The 17,070-nt window shown below is 40.9% G+C and overlaps 1 protein-coding gene across 11 annotated transcripts in view; it reads left to right on the forward strand.

Annotated features, from left to right (window-relative positions):
* USP9X (ubiquitin specific peptidase 9 X-linked) overlaps positions 1-16,703 on the forward strand; it is a 197,599-nt gene extending 180,896 nt beyond the window's left edge. For 10 of the 11 annotated variants that reach the window (XM_037902576.2, XM_043538097.1, XM_037902569.2 and 7 more), the window contains 6 exons: positions 2,021-2,241; positions 4,689-4,777; positions 11,903-12,059; positions 12,477-12,689; positions 13,237-13,332; positions 14,863-16,703. In XM_037902576.2, the coding sequence (XP_037758504.1) occupies positions 2,021-2,241; positions 4,689-4,777; positions 11,903-12,059; positions 12,477-12,689; positions 13,237-13,332; positions 14,863-14,997 (911 nt within the window). In that variant the 3' untranslated portion in view covers positions 14,998-16,703. Of the gene's footprint in view, positions 1-2,020; positions 2,242-4,688; positions 4,778-11,902; positions 12,060-12,476; positions 12,717-13,236; positions 13,333-14,862 lie in introns of those variants that run through there. The other variant, XM_037902604.2, reaches the window with a different exon arrangement.
* Positions 16,704-17,070: the final 367 nt, after the last annotated feature.

A 17,070-nucleotide genomic window follows, 5' to 3' on the forward strand; every position in this document is an offset into this window, starting at 1 on the left:
TTAATTGAAAACATTGGTTATAAGTTGGTAAATTATTAGTATATGTGGTGTGTTGCTATTTATTAAATGTACTGATTGGAGCAATAGTCTTAGGGGGTTCATTATGTTTATTTGCAATAAAGATTTTCCTGATTCTGCGGTGGCCAAATCTTATCTTGATATACATAACTCACTAAAACTACAAATCATTTTCCATTAAGCCTGTTCAGGCCTTTTAAAAGAACACAATTAGGAGGTTATAGAGGACCTATTAATATCAAACCTATTGCAGTTAGCTGTTTTAGTTTATAAAGACTGTGCTAAATTCTTCTCATTAAAATTAATGGAGTTGAAGTGACATACCTGATGAGAAGTTAACTAAAAATTAACTCTGCTAAGCCGGTGCCCCGGGAAAGCTCAAGATCCTGCAGCCTGGGGTGCTGGCCAGAAGGAGCCAAGCCCTGCATGTGCCAAAGCCTCACACAGTGCTGGCACGAGGAAGCCTCTGCACCCCTCAGCTAAACTCTGGAGTGGCGGGAGGGAAGCGATTTCCATCTTGTTCCCGACCCAAATCTCCAGGCTCCACAGCAGTCCCCTTGGCAGGGGCTTAGCACCCTCTTCATTCCCTCCTCCCCCTGTCCTGGGTCCTGTCCCCAGGGAGTGTGGGGCTGCTCCGTGCCCTAGGTACCCTCCCCTGCTGAGTCACCTCTCTGGCCAGGTTCCATGATGCCCCTGCAATCAGGTTCCCTGGGGCCTGGTGCACAGTGCATCCTTAGGGCTTAACCCCTTCGTACCCACGCTGTAGATGGGGGACAGGAGGCAGCTGTTAGCTGCCTTTCAACACTCTGCAGGCAGGAAGGGACAAGCTGCTTCCAGCCATGGGGGTGGAAGTGGGAGGGGGTAAAGGATGAGCTCGGCAAAGACACCAGCCAGGTCACACACGCCTGTCCGCTGCGGCTGGAAGCAGCTCCCGTCCCTTCCATCTTGCACAGTGCTGAAAGGCTGCTGCTGGCCACATTCTGGTGTAAACCCTGGCAGAAACTGGGGAGGGGGCATGTGACCCTGCATGTCCCCCTTCCTCCTCCCCCGCCCCCCTCATGTGTTGCCTCAGGAAGATGCTGCGCTGGGTACCAAGAGAGGCGGGTCCGGGTCCTATGGAGGTCATAGAGTGCTGGGCAGGGAGGGTCGGTCGGTCACCCCCCCCATGTGAGAGGTGTACAGGAGTGAGTGAACCCTAAAGCCTTAAAGATAAGAAAGTATTGTGCAGTATTTTTTTGTAACAGGAGCTCAGTCAACTTGGTGTTAATTTGAACGTTTGTATTGCATAGTTCTCATTGGTTGCCATTGAACTCACTTGAATATGAGTAATTTTACCAGGTGTCCTGTATTCAGCATAGGGAAATTTGGTCACCCTAAGTATAATCCAACTAAAACCAAAACACCAGGAGCAAAGCAACAACTTTCCTCTGTGCAAAACAAATAAGTCTACACAACTAAATCCCCCAACTTCAGTTCCTGCACAGGCTCTTATCTTCCTCACCAATGACCACCCCCCCCTCCAAAAAAATCTGTCTCCATCCAAACCACCACACACCCCCGTATCCCAATTGCCAGTTGGACTTTTGCAGCATGCTCTAAAATTAAACAGATTTGGGCTTATTTTAGACAAGTGGGACAATGAGTATATTCCAAAGTTGAAGGGCCCTCACTGAGGACACCCTGCCAACAAGTCATTCTCTTTTATATACCAGAAGAGCTCCAATGCTTTCAGTGACCTCAACTGTGGTAATGCCCCACGAAACAAGAGGTAGTTCACTCAGGTCACACAAGTCCCCTGCCTCAGTGTCAGAGAATCTAGCTCTGTATGCCAGAGAACTTTTCGCAGAGAGGATAGTTTATTACAAATTCAGTGTCTTATTTTAAGTCTTTCCATTGACTATACCATGTCTTTCATTTGTTAGTCCCAGAGTTTAAATATGTATTCGTTTTATATTAAAAAGTACTTAAGTACGGTTTCATCAGTATTAATTGTTTGTTCTAGGTAATCCCCCTCTTTCAAACCCTTATGGTGATCCTAATTTATCGCAGCCTATAATGGCACTTCAGCAGAACGTGGCAGACATTTTGTTTGTACGAACTAGCTATGTGAAGAAAATTATTGAAGACTGCAGCAACTCAGAAGAGACCATCAAATTGCTTCGTTTCTGTTGCTGGGAAAATCCTCAGTTCTCTTCCACTGTCCTAAGTGAACTTCTCTGGCAGGTAAAATAAAATAAAAATCAGGGAAGCAGATGGGATAAGTTTGGGCATATGTAAGTGTAAAAATATGCCATATAGGGAGAGGTGATATCCATGTTAGATATTGTATTTATATGTGATAAATAAACTTCTCTTTGGATGCCTTCTGCTAGGATTCTCTCTTGGGGCTTCATATTGAAGTACTGTAGAATTCGCCCAGATCCTAAGAATTAGGAGCCCCCAGGGCAATGATAACAGGATATAGCACAACCAGATCAAACTGGCCTTTGTGTGTCACCACCCACAAACTGGCTAGTTCCCTCCTAGGCACAGTCAGCAAAGGAGCTTCAGTTTCATTGATTCATGTCTTCAAGTTTCCCTTTTTTTGTGTCCAGTCAGTATGTTGCAAAACTTCAGTGTACCTGCTAGGTTATCTGCTCAGTACTGTTTTTTAGCTGGCATGCCCATTCCAGTGAGAACATTCTTTATATGCTTGATGCCAAAAGATCTTAGGGGGGATTATCTGAAGTGAACTAAAACCGTTAGAAAGTCCACCCTACTTAGTTTCCTTTGACAGCAATTCACTGGGCAGTGCTATTACTAAAAGGATTGTGTGTGTCTAGGTATCATGCATCTTTTTTGTTATTAATACACGAAGTCCATTGTGAAGCACTTAGGGTTCCTACACACTCAGTATGCCTGATCCAAACACACACAAGCAAAGAAACAAAAGTTAAGCCGCCTAATGGTACCTAGACTGTACTCCACTCACAAGCACCCACCTTAGCTTTACCACAACTAGTGTGCACCACAGACCATGCACCATTTTCATCTTTCTGCATTCACCCCTTTACCAGATTTCCCCTCCAACACTATTGATTATAGATATTTGGTGTAATAGTAGTTTAATAAGGGATGATTAAAGAGTATGTGTACCCCCTTCAACCAATCGTATTTTCATATGCCAGACCCCTCCCATCAACCAGTTCGGCTTGTGTGAGCCAGGTCCTTCCCATCAACCAGGCTTGTATGCATAGTATGTAAACTTCCAGTTTTAATGTGAATACTGGCTAAAAATTACCTTAAATCCAACACTTAACAAACCCTTCTCCTTTGCACAGGCTTACTCAAACCGACCTCTCTGGCAAGTTCCTTGAAGATAGCTCTTAAAAAGCATTGTCTGTCATCAATAATGAAAATTTAGGCCTGCCAAGGGAAATGTTCAGCCAGAACCCAACTTGAGACTTCCTTTTAAAAATGTATGAAGAGAAGCCAAACAAAATCCACACAGAAAATTGAAGGGCATACAAACTAACCTATTGTGAAATTTTGCACCATTTGGGCCACCTACTTTTAAAGAGAGAGGAAATTATTCCCTATTTTAAGTCTATTCTATATTGCAAAGCTAACCATGAAGTTGCTGCCAGACACCTCTATAATGACTTAGCTTTTCATCTTCATGCCAGCCATATCAAGGCTCACTTGGTTAGAGCCAAAGCTATGACTCTTGGCTATCTGACATGTCTCTCTTGCAAAGGTATGCAAAGCAGCTATGTAGTCCTCTCACACATTTACAAAGCATATTTACTTGGATTCAGTCTTTAGGAGGGAATCTGGTTTTCGATTCCAAGCTCTACTCTAAAAACTCTTTCCTAGGTAAGGAAGGTCACATTTTCCCACTCTAGTAGAAGTTTTGTTTTACTTTTGGATGTCCCTTGTTTTAGGTTGGACTAGTTTTATTCTCTCTGACATTTTTATTCATCGTATAGGTTGGAGTGTCCAGTGGTATCTTAAAAAACAACATTGACATTAATATTACTGCTTTTTGCAGCTATTTGCAGTTTACTTTTTCTTTTGGGATAACCTTTATGCTGCTTACTCTCCAGAAGCAAGAATTGTAATAGAAAGTATTTTCTTGTTGTTCTGCTTCTCTGAAGCTATATTTTTCAAACAGGATTCTCATTCATCCACCTTCCTCCCCTCAGAGTTTGGGTGTCACATTTTTTGAGGTGTTCTTTTTTTCTTAGTTTCATTTTTTAGTCCGTTTTTTTCCTTTTAAATCTCTCTGCTGGTCTTGTCTCCTCAGGAGATTCACATGCTGTACAACTGAGGTAACTGGCTGGGATGCTGAAATGTCAATATTTATATCTTGTAATAGTGGGGAGGTTGTGTGCAACAGCCAGTAAGGGCCTGGTTCATGTTCTATGCAGTGCTTGCTACTGCCACCACCCCTAGGAATCAAAATTCCCAAGAACTGAGGGAGTTTTGCCAAACTCATCCTGGGGAAGCGAAGGCCCCAGAGTGACAATGCTTTCTGAGAGACAGTACCAGAGAAGCAGAATTGAGAATTCAGAACATGAATATTGCAACCATCTCAAACTCATGCCCCAGTTATCTTTATTACAACATAATATTTTAAGAAACATTTTTTTCTGAGATATAATTTTCACTTCATTTTCACTTCTTTTAAGGTTGCATATTCATACACCTATGAACTTCGACCTTACTTGGATCTGCTTTTGCAAATCCTGTTAATTGAGGACTCTTGGCAGACCCACAGGTTAGTATTCTTTTTTGTCCATTTTACGGTAGACTCCCATCTTTTTATAATATGGGGCTCCCCTGTTGGACAGTTTCTCTTCCCAACTAAATGGTTCTGCTGATTAAGAGAAATGGACTTAAAAAATCTGAAAAGACTTAAACTCTGCTATTCAAAACACAAGGACAAAACTTATATTCAGCTTACTTCATTTTTATCCCTACTTTTAAAATTAGGCAACTTGTGTATTTAAAACTTGAGCTTAGAATTTCACTTTTTTCACAGCTGGCAGAAAGCTACTTAGCCACTTAACACCAATTGAATGCATCCCTCTAAAAGTGGAACCTTTTACTAATATTCCAGTTAAGCAGCAGTCATTGGTACTCAGTGTCATTAGGCTAGACTGCTTCCTTGGAAACATTTGAGTAAAGTGGCTGTTCCATTTAAGAGGAGTATACTGTGTTAATAGTGGTGTTATTGGTCATGACACATTCCTATGTGGATAGGACTATTACCTTTGACACGTATGAAGCATGAAGTTAGAGTTGCAGTTTTCGAAGACAGTAAACATTCTACATTAGGTCACATTTTAATAGACAGTTGTCTCTTTTAAGAGTGTCCAAATATTCAAACCAGTGTGAAACACAATTCTCACCAATTGAGAGAATAAGGACTTTTTAAAATGACCATTAAAATGCTCAATGTTTTTTCTTTGCAACTTTATGAATACTGACTTTTTTTTTTTCCTGGTAGCTTCAATCAAAATCAGAAGTATCATGGAAGAGGGGTACAACTTGCAATAAACGTGGTCTAAGTGGTAGTAGGCCATGTTTTAAAATACAGCCACTGCTTGATAGCTTGTGTGTGGAAATATGTTGTTAGTTAGATTTTAGTAAATCATTTGAAACAGTGTTACAATGAAAACTGACTGCAGTGATGAAAATATGTGAGGGGGCCCTTAAGTCATTCCCTTTAGAGTTGGATTGGACTTTTTAGTTTCAGCTGCTACCTGGACATATCCCTGAAGACCACCTCTGAAAAGACAGTGGTGTGGCTTGCTGTGCTCCAAAGACTGGGGACTGATCTTTTTTAAATTTATTTATTTATTTGTAAGTCTTGATTTACATATTCAGAGGAAGTTGTTCCCAACAAACCTTCCAGGATATGTCTACTTTACGGAGGGGAGCCTTGCTCCCAGCCCAGGTAGACAGACTTTTACTAGCTCAGCTCGAGCTAGTGCACTAAACATAAGTGTGAACATTGTGGCACCACTGCAGGCTTGGGCTAGCCACCTCAGCTTGGACCCAGAGTGTAGCATGGGCTTGAGAGCCTGAGCTGTCACCCAACATCATCCATGTTGCTATTTTTAGCATTCTCGCTTGAGCCAGGCTATTATGAATCTGTCTGCCCAGACTAGGAGGCTTGCTCCCAGCTTCAGTGTAAACATTCCCCAGATTCTGAACCCCTGTATGGTGTGTCAACACTTGCATATCCAACTCAGTTAGATGTATAAAGTTCACATAGTCTTTAGCTTAAGAAACACTCTTGGAGAGGGAAACAATTTAATAAGACACAACATTAGACCTGTGCAAAAGTGCTGGGTAGGTTTGGGATTCTGAATGTTACTGCTTTTCATATGTCCAGCTGTTGGATTTTCAGCATTTGAAATACGAGTTTAACTCAGATTTTTCAAGTATGTATGCTGTGGATCTCACTGTATGTGTGCATGCACCTCAAGCATGTTATATCAGAGTGTTTTGAGTAGCAGTGTCCACCCCATCTGTGCCACCTCATGCTCCCTTATGAGGGTATATAGGGTAGAGTGATCACAGCCATGTCCCAGTTCCTTCTTATCGCCCATGTCCACCCCACTACTTATTAGTGTTTGCTGCCATTCTATTTCACTGATCTACCTGAAGAATTTGTTTTTCTTTCTCTACACTAATAAGTGGACTGCTTTCAATTGAACCACTTCAAAAAAAACCAGGACAGCCGTCCTGTACAGAGGGTTTAGGCACTTTGCACCAACTGCCACACATCAAGGCAAACAAAAATCCCACAGCTTTGAGACCTGCCTATCCTGTGATGGTCTTGTTCCACTCACCACTGGGCGCAGCCACTACCAGTTCTGCCTTGAGGAAAGTCACAGTGCTCTGCTACTGTGAGGGCTAGGGATAAAAGCTCAACCACTAGCATGGCTCAAGAAAGACATGGTTGCATGTTACCAGCCAGAACATTCTCAGTCTTGCAGCCACTGTCATCGGCACTGTTGGTAGAACCCTGAGGTATATACTGGCAAGAGTCTACATCTCCACCCGAGATGTCCTCTGAGTAGAGCTTGGCACTGGCATCTCTGCTACCAAGATCACCCCACATTACGGCACCGCCACTTGAAGAGATGTGCTCCTCGTCACCTTCACGTCATTTTTTCTCCATGTTCAGCAGAGATCTATCTCCTCTACGATCAGGAGGGGACTCTGCAGAAGACACTGGAGGCTTCCTTCTTGGAGAGCCCATCATAAGCTCAATGTGTGGCAGTGGGCAGGTCAACCTTAACTGGGCTAGTACCAATATAGTACACCCTCTTGGCTGTATTGGGACCACCTTCGCATGTCTCTCAAAGCAGATCCCTTTCTCACCTATTAAGGAAGGGAAGGAGATCTCACTCCCACTGTAATTACTAGCTCAATCTCCCTTGCTGGAGCCAGGTCCAGGTGATCACGGACAAATCTAGGCAGCACTGGAAGAACACATACAGCCTTCTTGACCCCCCTAAGGAATCATTGTTCTCCCTGGATGTGGCAGCACTGGTGTTGAATTCTTTCAAAGCATTCCAGGAGCTACTGGCTCAAATTGCAGAGACTCTAGACATTGAAATCTTGGTAATCCAGAAGTCGTCTCATAAACTCTTTGACATCCTGAATTTTTCAGTCACAGCCAGGATTTTCCTACCCATTAACAAGGGAATACTTGAGCTTACAAAGGGACTCTGGCAGGCTCCAGCAACTCTTCCTCCTATAGCCAAGAGGATTGATAAGACATACTAAATACCAGATAAGGGCTTTTAATAATTCTGTGCTGATCCTAACTCATATCTTGGTGATTTCAGTGGTCCAAAAAAAGTCCAAATCAAGAAGTGTACCCCCAAAAGAGAGCCCCTAAAAGGCTGGTTCTCTTTGGGCATAAACCTTATTCCTCTGCCTTCTTACAACTTCACTTGGCAAACTGTCAAGCTCAGTGTGTGGAATACAGTTCCCTTACTTGTGACAGAGTGGCCACTTTCCTAACCAGACTCTCTCAGGGCAGCATGGAGGACCTCAAGGACTTTATAAATGAGGGCCAAATTGTTTGTAAGGTTGTCTTAGCAACAGTCATGGATGCCTTGGAAATGGCTAATGGGTTAATGGTCGTGACCGTTATCATTCAAAGGGCCTCCTGGTTGCAAGCATTAGGCATTCTTAAGGAGGTGCAATGCACAATAGAGGAGCTGACTATTGAGGGAATAGAGCTCTTTAGTAGCCAAACAGATGTGGTATTCCACTCACTAAAGGACTCTTGGGCCACGCTGCAGTGTTTAGGGATATACACAAGCCTGATCACAACTGAGACAGAGAACATCCACCTGCTCCCAAAGTAGGCAACCTGAAAACACTCTCAGAAAAATGCCCCAGTATTCCAGGAGACAACCACTGTCTTTCTCTGTAACACACACTGTACCTGCTCTGAGGTAGCAGGTTTGACAGAAGTGTTGAGAGCCACACCAAAGCCTGTCTAGAGCCAATCATTACCTCAGCAAGCCAACTTTACCTCCTTCCAATAGGCCTGGTCTGCAATTAGAGTAGACAGATGGGTGCTAGACATCATTGCCCATTGTCCCATCCATTTCCAGTCCTTTCCCCCGCCTACCCACTTCCCCATCCCTCTTCAGGGACCCTTTTCAGCCTTCTGCAAACAGAATTAGCCTTGTTGCTTCATCTAGGAGCCACAGAAGAGGTCTCACAAGAATACAGGGGAAGAGGCATCTTGATATATCCTCATTCCAGAAAAGACCGTGTGTCTTCATCCTATCCTAGATCTTAGAATTCTGAACAAATATATACACCATCTCAGATTCAGAATGGTAACTATTGCCTCCATCATTCCATCCCTTCAGACTCAAGACTGATTCATGGTTTTCAGCCTACAGGATGTGTACTTCTACATAGCCATCCACCGAGCCCACAGAAAGTACCTAAGGCCATGTCTATATATCTAGTGTAGACGCGATAAATTGATCCCCGATCGCTCTGCCGTCGACTCCGGAACTCCACCACGGCAAGAGGCGGAAGCGGAGTTGACGGGGGAGTGGCGGCCGTCGATCCTGTGCCGTGAGGACGTGAAGTTAGTGATTCTAAGTCAATCTAAGATACATCGACTTCAGCTATGCTATTCTCATATCTGAAGTTGCGTATCTTAGATCGATATTCTTCTCTCCCCCCCACCCCACCCCCCACTCCCAGTGTAGACCAGGCTTAAGCCTCACAGTGGAGTCCATTCATTATCAGTACAAAGTATTGCTGTTTGGACTCTCCATAGCGCACACAATATTCACAAATCGTCTGCTGTTGTGGCATCCTATATGAGGAGAAGGGATATCCATATCTACCCTTACCTGGAACGATTGGCTGAACGAAGGTGGATTCCAGCAGAAGAGCATTGGGTCTGAAAATTGCCTTCTCCCTTTTCACCCAGCTAGACCTCTTGGTGAACTGAAATTATTCCTTACTCTATCACAAAAGAGCAATCATAGGAACTGTGGTAGCCTCGTCACATCACTCCAAGGACAAGTTCCTCTCTTTGCAATGACTGCTGAATGGATAAAATCAAATCTGGCCATGATGACAGTGCAGACCTGTCTCAGACTATTAAGCCAAATGTCAGTATGGCAATTATCTCTCACCACTTGCTAGACTTCTCCTGCGACCCTTAAAACTCTGAGGTCAGTCTATTTCCCAGTAAGTCACCAGATATTCCACCTCGAGTCATCTCAGAGAGGAATTGGTAGCTAGACCCCAAAAACGTTTGGAATACCCTTTTCTGTTTTCCCTCCAACAGTGATGCTAGTCACAAACGTGTCAGAGACAGGTTGGGTTGGTCACCTGGACCACCTGAGATGCAAGGGTCCTGTTCCTAGGGTGACATGAAATTCTGCATAAAAGACAACACATCTTCAGTGGTCTACATAAACACACCAGTGTGTGCTTATTACCCCCATTCCAGGGAGTGATCGTGTTATGAATGTTGTCAGCAGCACAGGATAACCCCAGTGGCTCTTCATCTCCCAGGCGTCAGCAACAGTCTAGAGGCCTTCTTAAGCAGACAGTCACTCGCCAGTTATGAGTGGTCACTGCAGAGCTCCATCATCCAGCAGATATCTCAAAGTGGGAGAGCCCCACAAAAGACCTCTTCACCACCAGGGAAAACACCAAATGTACAACTTTTTGCTCTTGGGAAGTCTGTGGAACTGAAGCCTCACTTATGCCTTTTCCCCAATTTTCCCAGAGTAATATGTATGATCAGACAGGTCAAGGCCACAGTTACCCTCATGGCATCTTACTGGCTAAGGCAGTTTTGTGTGAGAAACCTGCTACAGATGTCCACTCAGTCTCCCATCTCTCTGCCAGATGTATCTCAGAACAATGATTATATTCTGCATTTAGCCCCAAAGTGACCACATCTGACAGTCTGGACGTTGGCTGATTGAGAACCATTGACAGACTCTGCTCCTTTCAGATGCACGAAATCCTTATACATAGTTGTAAGCAACATACAAGAGGGACCAATTCCACAAAATAGAAGCGGTTCTCCATATGGGTGACCCAGCACAACCCAGTCTCAGTAGAAACGTAGGTACCAAAGATCTTACCACATACTGCATTTAAAACATTCTGGCCTTTCATTTAGCTCTATTGTGGTCCACCTGGCAGCAATTTCAGCTTGTCATTCACCTGTACACTTGTCTTTGATCATTTCACAACCAACTGTATTGAAGATCCACAAAGACCTCTTTATATGTTTAACCCCAGGTAAAGAACTAACTCTTTTGTGTGAGACCATAATATCCTCTTCCTAAATCTTACTGTGCTTCCCTTTTGAGCTACTCTTGGGATGCACCCTGTATTATCTTTCTTTAAAGATGGTCTTTCTGGTTCCCATCACCTTGGCTAGGAGAATCTGTGAGCTCCAGGTCTTTGTGGCTGAATCTGTCTACATGACATTTCACGGAGACGTGGTCGTACGGATACCTCATCCTATGGTCATCCTTAAAGTGGTCTCAGAATTCCACTCAAATCAAGTTAATTTGTTTTCCAAAAACCCATTCTATACCAGGAGAAAAACTGCATACTGTGGACATTTCAAGTTCATTCATCCACTGTGTGGACAGAACTAAACCTTCTTCAAGATGTTGTTGTCAGTGTGGATCCCACAACCCTTCCTCCATAACAACTTTTTCGGAGCCCTCAGCATATGGGATTCTGAATTGATGAGGGATCTGAGGGGCAGTTGCGGACACTCCGCCCTTTATACCCTCATAAAGGAATGTGAAGAAGCATGGGGTGCATGCACGGTCCCAGCAAAAGACTGTCTCACATGCATGAGGCCCATGTGCATCTATAGTGGGATCCACACTGATGACATTTCAGGCAACATTTACTGTAAGGTAAGCAACCATTCTTTCTGAGATGTAACTATATTCTAACATTACAATGAGTGGTAGATATTTATGGAAAGGATTTGTTTTAATTCTGTTGATTGAGAACTAATGATTAATGGGTGACACTTTATTGCTATAGCTATAATTGTCGTTATGCTTTTTTGGTATCTTTGATTACTCTGATTTCATATATCCAGGAGGTCAAGCATATAACTGAATTGTTACTTAACCCTTTTAGAGTCATAATTAATACATTGCATTGTAATTACTGTTATACTTTTTGATGAACACACCTACTACAAAATCCTGTAACCAGAATATTAACTTTTATAATTACAGTGTAATTGAAGTGTCATTCCAGTCACTGTTTTATAGTGTGTAACAATGAACAAATTTGAGGACTAAAATTTTGACCCTTGGATTTTTTTTTTCCTTTTTCCTTCCCCCTCCAGGATTCACAATGCACTTAAAGGAATCCCAGATGACAGGGATGGGCTATTTGACACCATTCAGCGTTCTAAGAACCATTATCAGAAAAGAGCTTACCAGTGTATCAAGTGCATGGTAGCTCTTTTCAGCAACTGTCCTGTAGCCTACCAAATCTTACAGGTGATACCTTCCATTCTGACTTCATTGTTGTTTTAGAATTCTAGACAAAAAGTAAGTCAAGCAAATTACAACAGAGTAAATTGCCCTCTTCTTCTAAGTAAAACTCATTTGGATATTTCTTTGTCAAAAGATCAGGAGAAGGAAGTGGGAGGGAGGGATTCAGCTAAACTTGACAGTAATATACAGATTGTATTAATGCTTGTGTGGCAGCTGCTCCAAACCCACCAATGCTTCCTGTCAAATTAACCTTCGGGGGAAAAATGTATGTACTCAGTAAAAAGAACTTTTGTTTAAACAGTGGGCTAGTGTGAAGACAGTAACCTGTTTTCCAATGCGTGGATGTTGTGGCAATAGAGAAGTATTGGTGTTTGAAGAATAAAAATGGGATCCTGAACTGTCACTTTTCTATCTCTGCAGAGCAATGGAGATTTGAAGAGAAAATGGACCTGGGCAGTAGAATGGCTTGGAGATGAGCTTGAGCGTAGGCCATATACTGGAAATCCACAATACACGTATAATAATTGGTCTCCCCCCGTGCAGAGTAATGAAACCTCAAATGGTTACTTCTTGGAAAGATCACACAGTGCTAGAATGACCCTTGCAAAAGCTTGTGAACTCTGCCCAGAGGAGGTAAAGAATTAGACTTCACAGCAAATGGGAAGTTAAATAAAATTACTGCTTTAAATGCTCAAAATCCTTTGTACCTTATCCAGTAGTAGCAGCAGCAGTGAGTTGGGCAGCAGATTGTTCCCGGTTTCTGCTCGTTTTAGAAGTAAGAAGTTCTGTAACTTCATTTGCTAGTCTGAAACTGCCTAAAATTAACAGTAGTTTCCACTGACTGCCAGTTGTATAGTGCTGATGGTTTGTAGTAATCTTCTCTCATGTTATTTACTGTTTGTATTGGCATTAACTGATTCCAAAGTTGGAATACCTCTAATTGAACTAAAATGGTGAAATTCAATTCTAGGAAGAGATAAGGTGATATCTGGAAACTTATATCAGAAGTTAGACTTTTCTCTATGATATTGAGCAAGCTGTCACTTAATGTTACTTTTTTAAAATGTTGCGGGGAAGGAGAGGAGGAGCGTCTTGGTCTCCCAAGAACAGTGAGATTACAGTTTAAGGATGGGATTGGATTTGACTTGAAAAGTAATATTTTACTGTGTGTTAATTTTAGGAACCAGATGACCCAGATGCCCCAGATGAACATGAATCCTCCCCACCAGAAGATGCGCCATTGTATCCTCATTCACCCGGTTCCCAGTATCAACAGGTAAACAGTGCAGAGTTTCACTTTCCGTTGAAGGATCTAAAGTCTAATTTTTTGTTTTAGCTTTCATGCTAACTCTCACTGTAGTAAATATTTAACTAGAAACACATTATAGTTCAAATCTCACACTTATAGAGTGATCATAAGGATGAACATTGAGCACCATTTACTAGAAGCAATTTCTCCATCAGAATTTCACATAAAACCCAAAATTTTACCATAAAGTTATTTATCATTCATACTAAAAGCATATATGCTGACTGCCATCCCCTAGCGAATGCATACTGGTTTCGTTCAGCAGTGCTTCTTCCATGTTTAGCACCTTACTCTGCGAATTGCACCATTGACTTAAATGATAGAATCCAGCCTTACATTAGTAAATTGTTTTAGACTTTAGTAAGTACTTAAAAATGATTTTGTCCCATATATAATTTGTTCTGTGAACACTGATATCCAAGTTTAAAGTGCATATCAAATTTAAATCTGTTTCAGGGTTAAGTGACTTATTTTGTTAGCATCTATTTAAATAGAAAGCTAGATTTGAAAGAAATCATACTAGAATTATTGAGCTGGTAATACCTAAGTTAGTAGGTCCCTGAATTAACTGCAGTTTTTATTTTCCTACTTTTCTCCAAATCACTTATATATTCTGAATCTGCTAATTTCATTTCCTGCCCTGCCCAAACCCATTCCCCCTTCATCTTGCTTTCCTTACTGATGTTCTCAGCAGAGCAGTTGGCAAGTGATATAGACTCCTCCGTCCCCTTGGAGTTAAGCTGCAGTTTATCACAAACTCACTGATTAATTCTTAACTTGTGTGATGTGTTCACTTTCTCACAACTGCTGGCATTTCTCACCCTGTAACAAAAACAACCCTTTTTTCTTAGTATTGCAATAGGTTTATGCTTGGTCAAATCTTGCAGTTCCCTGAAGTATCATAGGCAGACAACGTTTTACATTTGACAGTTGTATAGGTGTATTTTTAATTAAAAATTGTACTCGTTAGTTTCGAAAAATTGTACTTGTTAGCATCTGGGGAAAATAACTGTTCTGCTTTTATTGACTTCTGTTGCAATTATTTTTTAGCAGGCAAAACTTAATGTATGTTTGCACAATTTATAGCTAATTTCTTTTATTGTGTGTTTTTAAATTTTTGTCCCATACCGTTTTACCTTCTGGTAGAACTATATCTACATTTTAATCTAAACTGTACATATCTCATAGGCAGCATTCCATTCATCCTCTTTTTTCCTGCTTTGTTTTGCATGTAATTGCAATTTAAAATCTGTAATTACTAATTTTTCACTAGCTTAATCTTCGCAATTTCAATTCAGAATCTTCAGCATAAATTCATTTAAAAGATAAGGGCAGGAGACTTCACAGTAATTAATAAACATCCTGAAATATGTATTACTAATTAACCAGTTCACTATGCTTTGGGGTATGTTCAAAGGAAGGGGGAATCAATATAATTGCTTGGAAAAAATTTCCCAAGCATAAGGTCTCTTTAAAATGTTCTGTTCTGTTTTGCAGAATAACCATGTGCATGGACAGCCATATACAGGTCCAGCAGCACATCATATGAACAACCCTCAACGAACTGGCCAACGAGCACAAGAAAATTATGAAGGCAGTGAAGAAGTTTCCCCGCCTCAGACGAAAGATTAGTTAAATGCACATAATCAATTAACTTGCTCCATCAAGACTGTGCACCCAGGCCTTACAGTCCAACCTTTCTCTGTGTCTGGCTAATATTTAAAACTAGAAAAACTATTCCTAATCAACATGGAGTGGAGAGTCTATTCACTGTCTTATCTGCAGAAAATTGCTGTCAATATATAACCTGCCTGCAGTGGAAAGTGTATAGTGTTTTGTAATAAATGGCCTGATGCTAATGTGTAAATGGCAAAGGTGTATATAGTATATTAATGTTTGACTGTTAATTCTTAAGCAAGAAACATTTTTTTTGTCTTGATGAGACTCACAGATCTACAAAAACAAAAAGTAACTTCTTGATATATCCGCTGCGCTCTGCAACCAGTGTTGCCTGCCTAATGGCAGTTGGATCAACTCCTTTATGAAAAAGCCTATCCATGTCAACCACAAAAATAGTTTCATGTTAATTCTTTGCCACTGGAGTCGATTTTACTATGAGCAACGTAATGGCTGGTAACCTTTTAATTATTTGGTTGATGTGGAAAATTGGTGATGTAACATTGTTTCTAGATCTTTTTTCATTGCCTTTTTCATTCTGGTATTAGGTTAATCACTTTGAAGCTATAGTTATGCTGTAACATTTAGCATGGCTTCACACCAGGTTAGTGTAGCCAATCGGGGCAAAAAACCCAACCATGACAGTAGTTGTCCCAAAGTGACAACTGTATTGCTCAGAGCTTTTTCTTACACCTAGACTACAAAATGGGGGAGGGAGGGAAAATGTGACAAACAAGTGGTTTTCAGTTGCACATATGTTCCTCACATCTAATGTTGGACAGTTCTGTCTCTGGGTGGGATAAAAACACTTAGTTTTCAGTAATAGGAATTTAAAAGATTTAAAACAAATATGCAAAAATTTTGCTATGCCAGGATGCCTGGAGCATAATAGACTGTATTTGGTGTGCTTGTTTTGTTTCTTTGGTAGAGCTTATTAGATAAACTACTAACACTTTCCTTCTACTGCATCCCAGTGAAGTGGAAGTCAACAAAATCACACAGTACTTGTGTGTGCTACTGCACCAAGTTAACTTGCTGGTTTTCTGCTCATTCACAGTTCTACTTGAAAGCAAGAATTGTCTTAGCTCTTTAACCATTATACGAGAAATCTTGACTTTAGACGCAGGGTTTAATTATAAAAGAAACTACTGGTTAGTCACATACAATTCTAAGGTATCTCTAGTCTGGAATAAACATTTGTTTAAAGACTTCAAGAAACGCATCAGTAAATACTGTATTTAAATGAAAATTGGTAACTTGAATGTGTGTAATTTTTTGCAACCTGTCTAAAAACCAAATACCCCTGCAAAACAGATACAGCCCACCCTATACTATTTAAATATTTTGCTGTTTTATTTTATAGAAATTATTTTGCTGAATTCACAAATAGAATTTGATTTAAGAAGAATATTTTGTCCTGTGGTGTGTGTTGGTTTTTTTTGTTTTATTTTTTAATTGACTGCACAGAAAGTTTAATTCTGTGCAATGGCACTATGCTGAATTCTGGAGCTACAGTCACATTGAGATTTTTGTGCACAGAAAAATTTGGCCCTCGACTAAGAATAAAAAATTAGGACAATTACCCTGTAAAAGTTTCTTAATGTGATTTATCTTGTACTTTTTGTATGTTTTTATATATACATATATATATATTTAATGAGCACAAGCTTGATGGTGTTTTTTACAATTAAGTTAATAGAAACAAAGCTGCTTAATCAAACAGAAGGTCTGTGTTGAAATGAACAAAAAAAAAATCATAAGTGCATTCTTATGCATTTAGTGTAATATAAGGGAGGGCTACAGAGATGAATTAATTTGATTTTTTTTTTAAATATTCTATGTAGCAGTGATCACTTTTGTGCTTCCATGTGTTCTTTAGTGCTCAACAACTTAATTCAGTTTTTCATGGTTTTTTAATAATGCCATTTTACCTGAACTTGTTAAATTTGGGAGAAGTTTTCCCACATATGTTTGGGGATACTTACTGGAAGTTATAACTCAAAATAGTAGCCTTCATATTAGAGCTGA

This window comes from Chelonia mydas, chromosome 1, assembly GCF_015237465.2.
Source record: "Chelonia mydas isolate rCheMyd1 chromosome 1, rCheMyd1.pri.v2, whole genome shotgun sequence".
Classification (NCBI taxonomy): Eukaryota; Metazoa; Chordata; order Testudines; family Cheloniidae; genus Chelonia; species Chelonia mydas.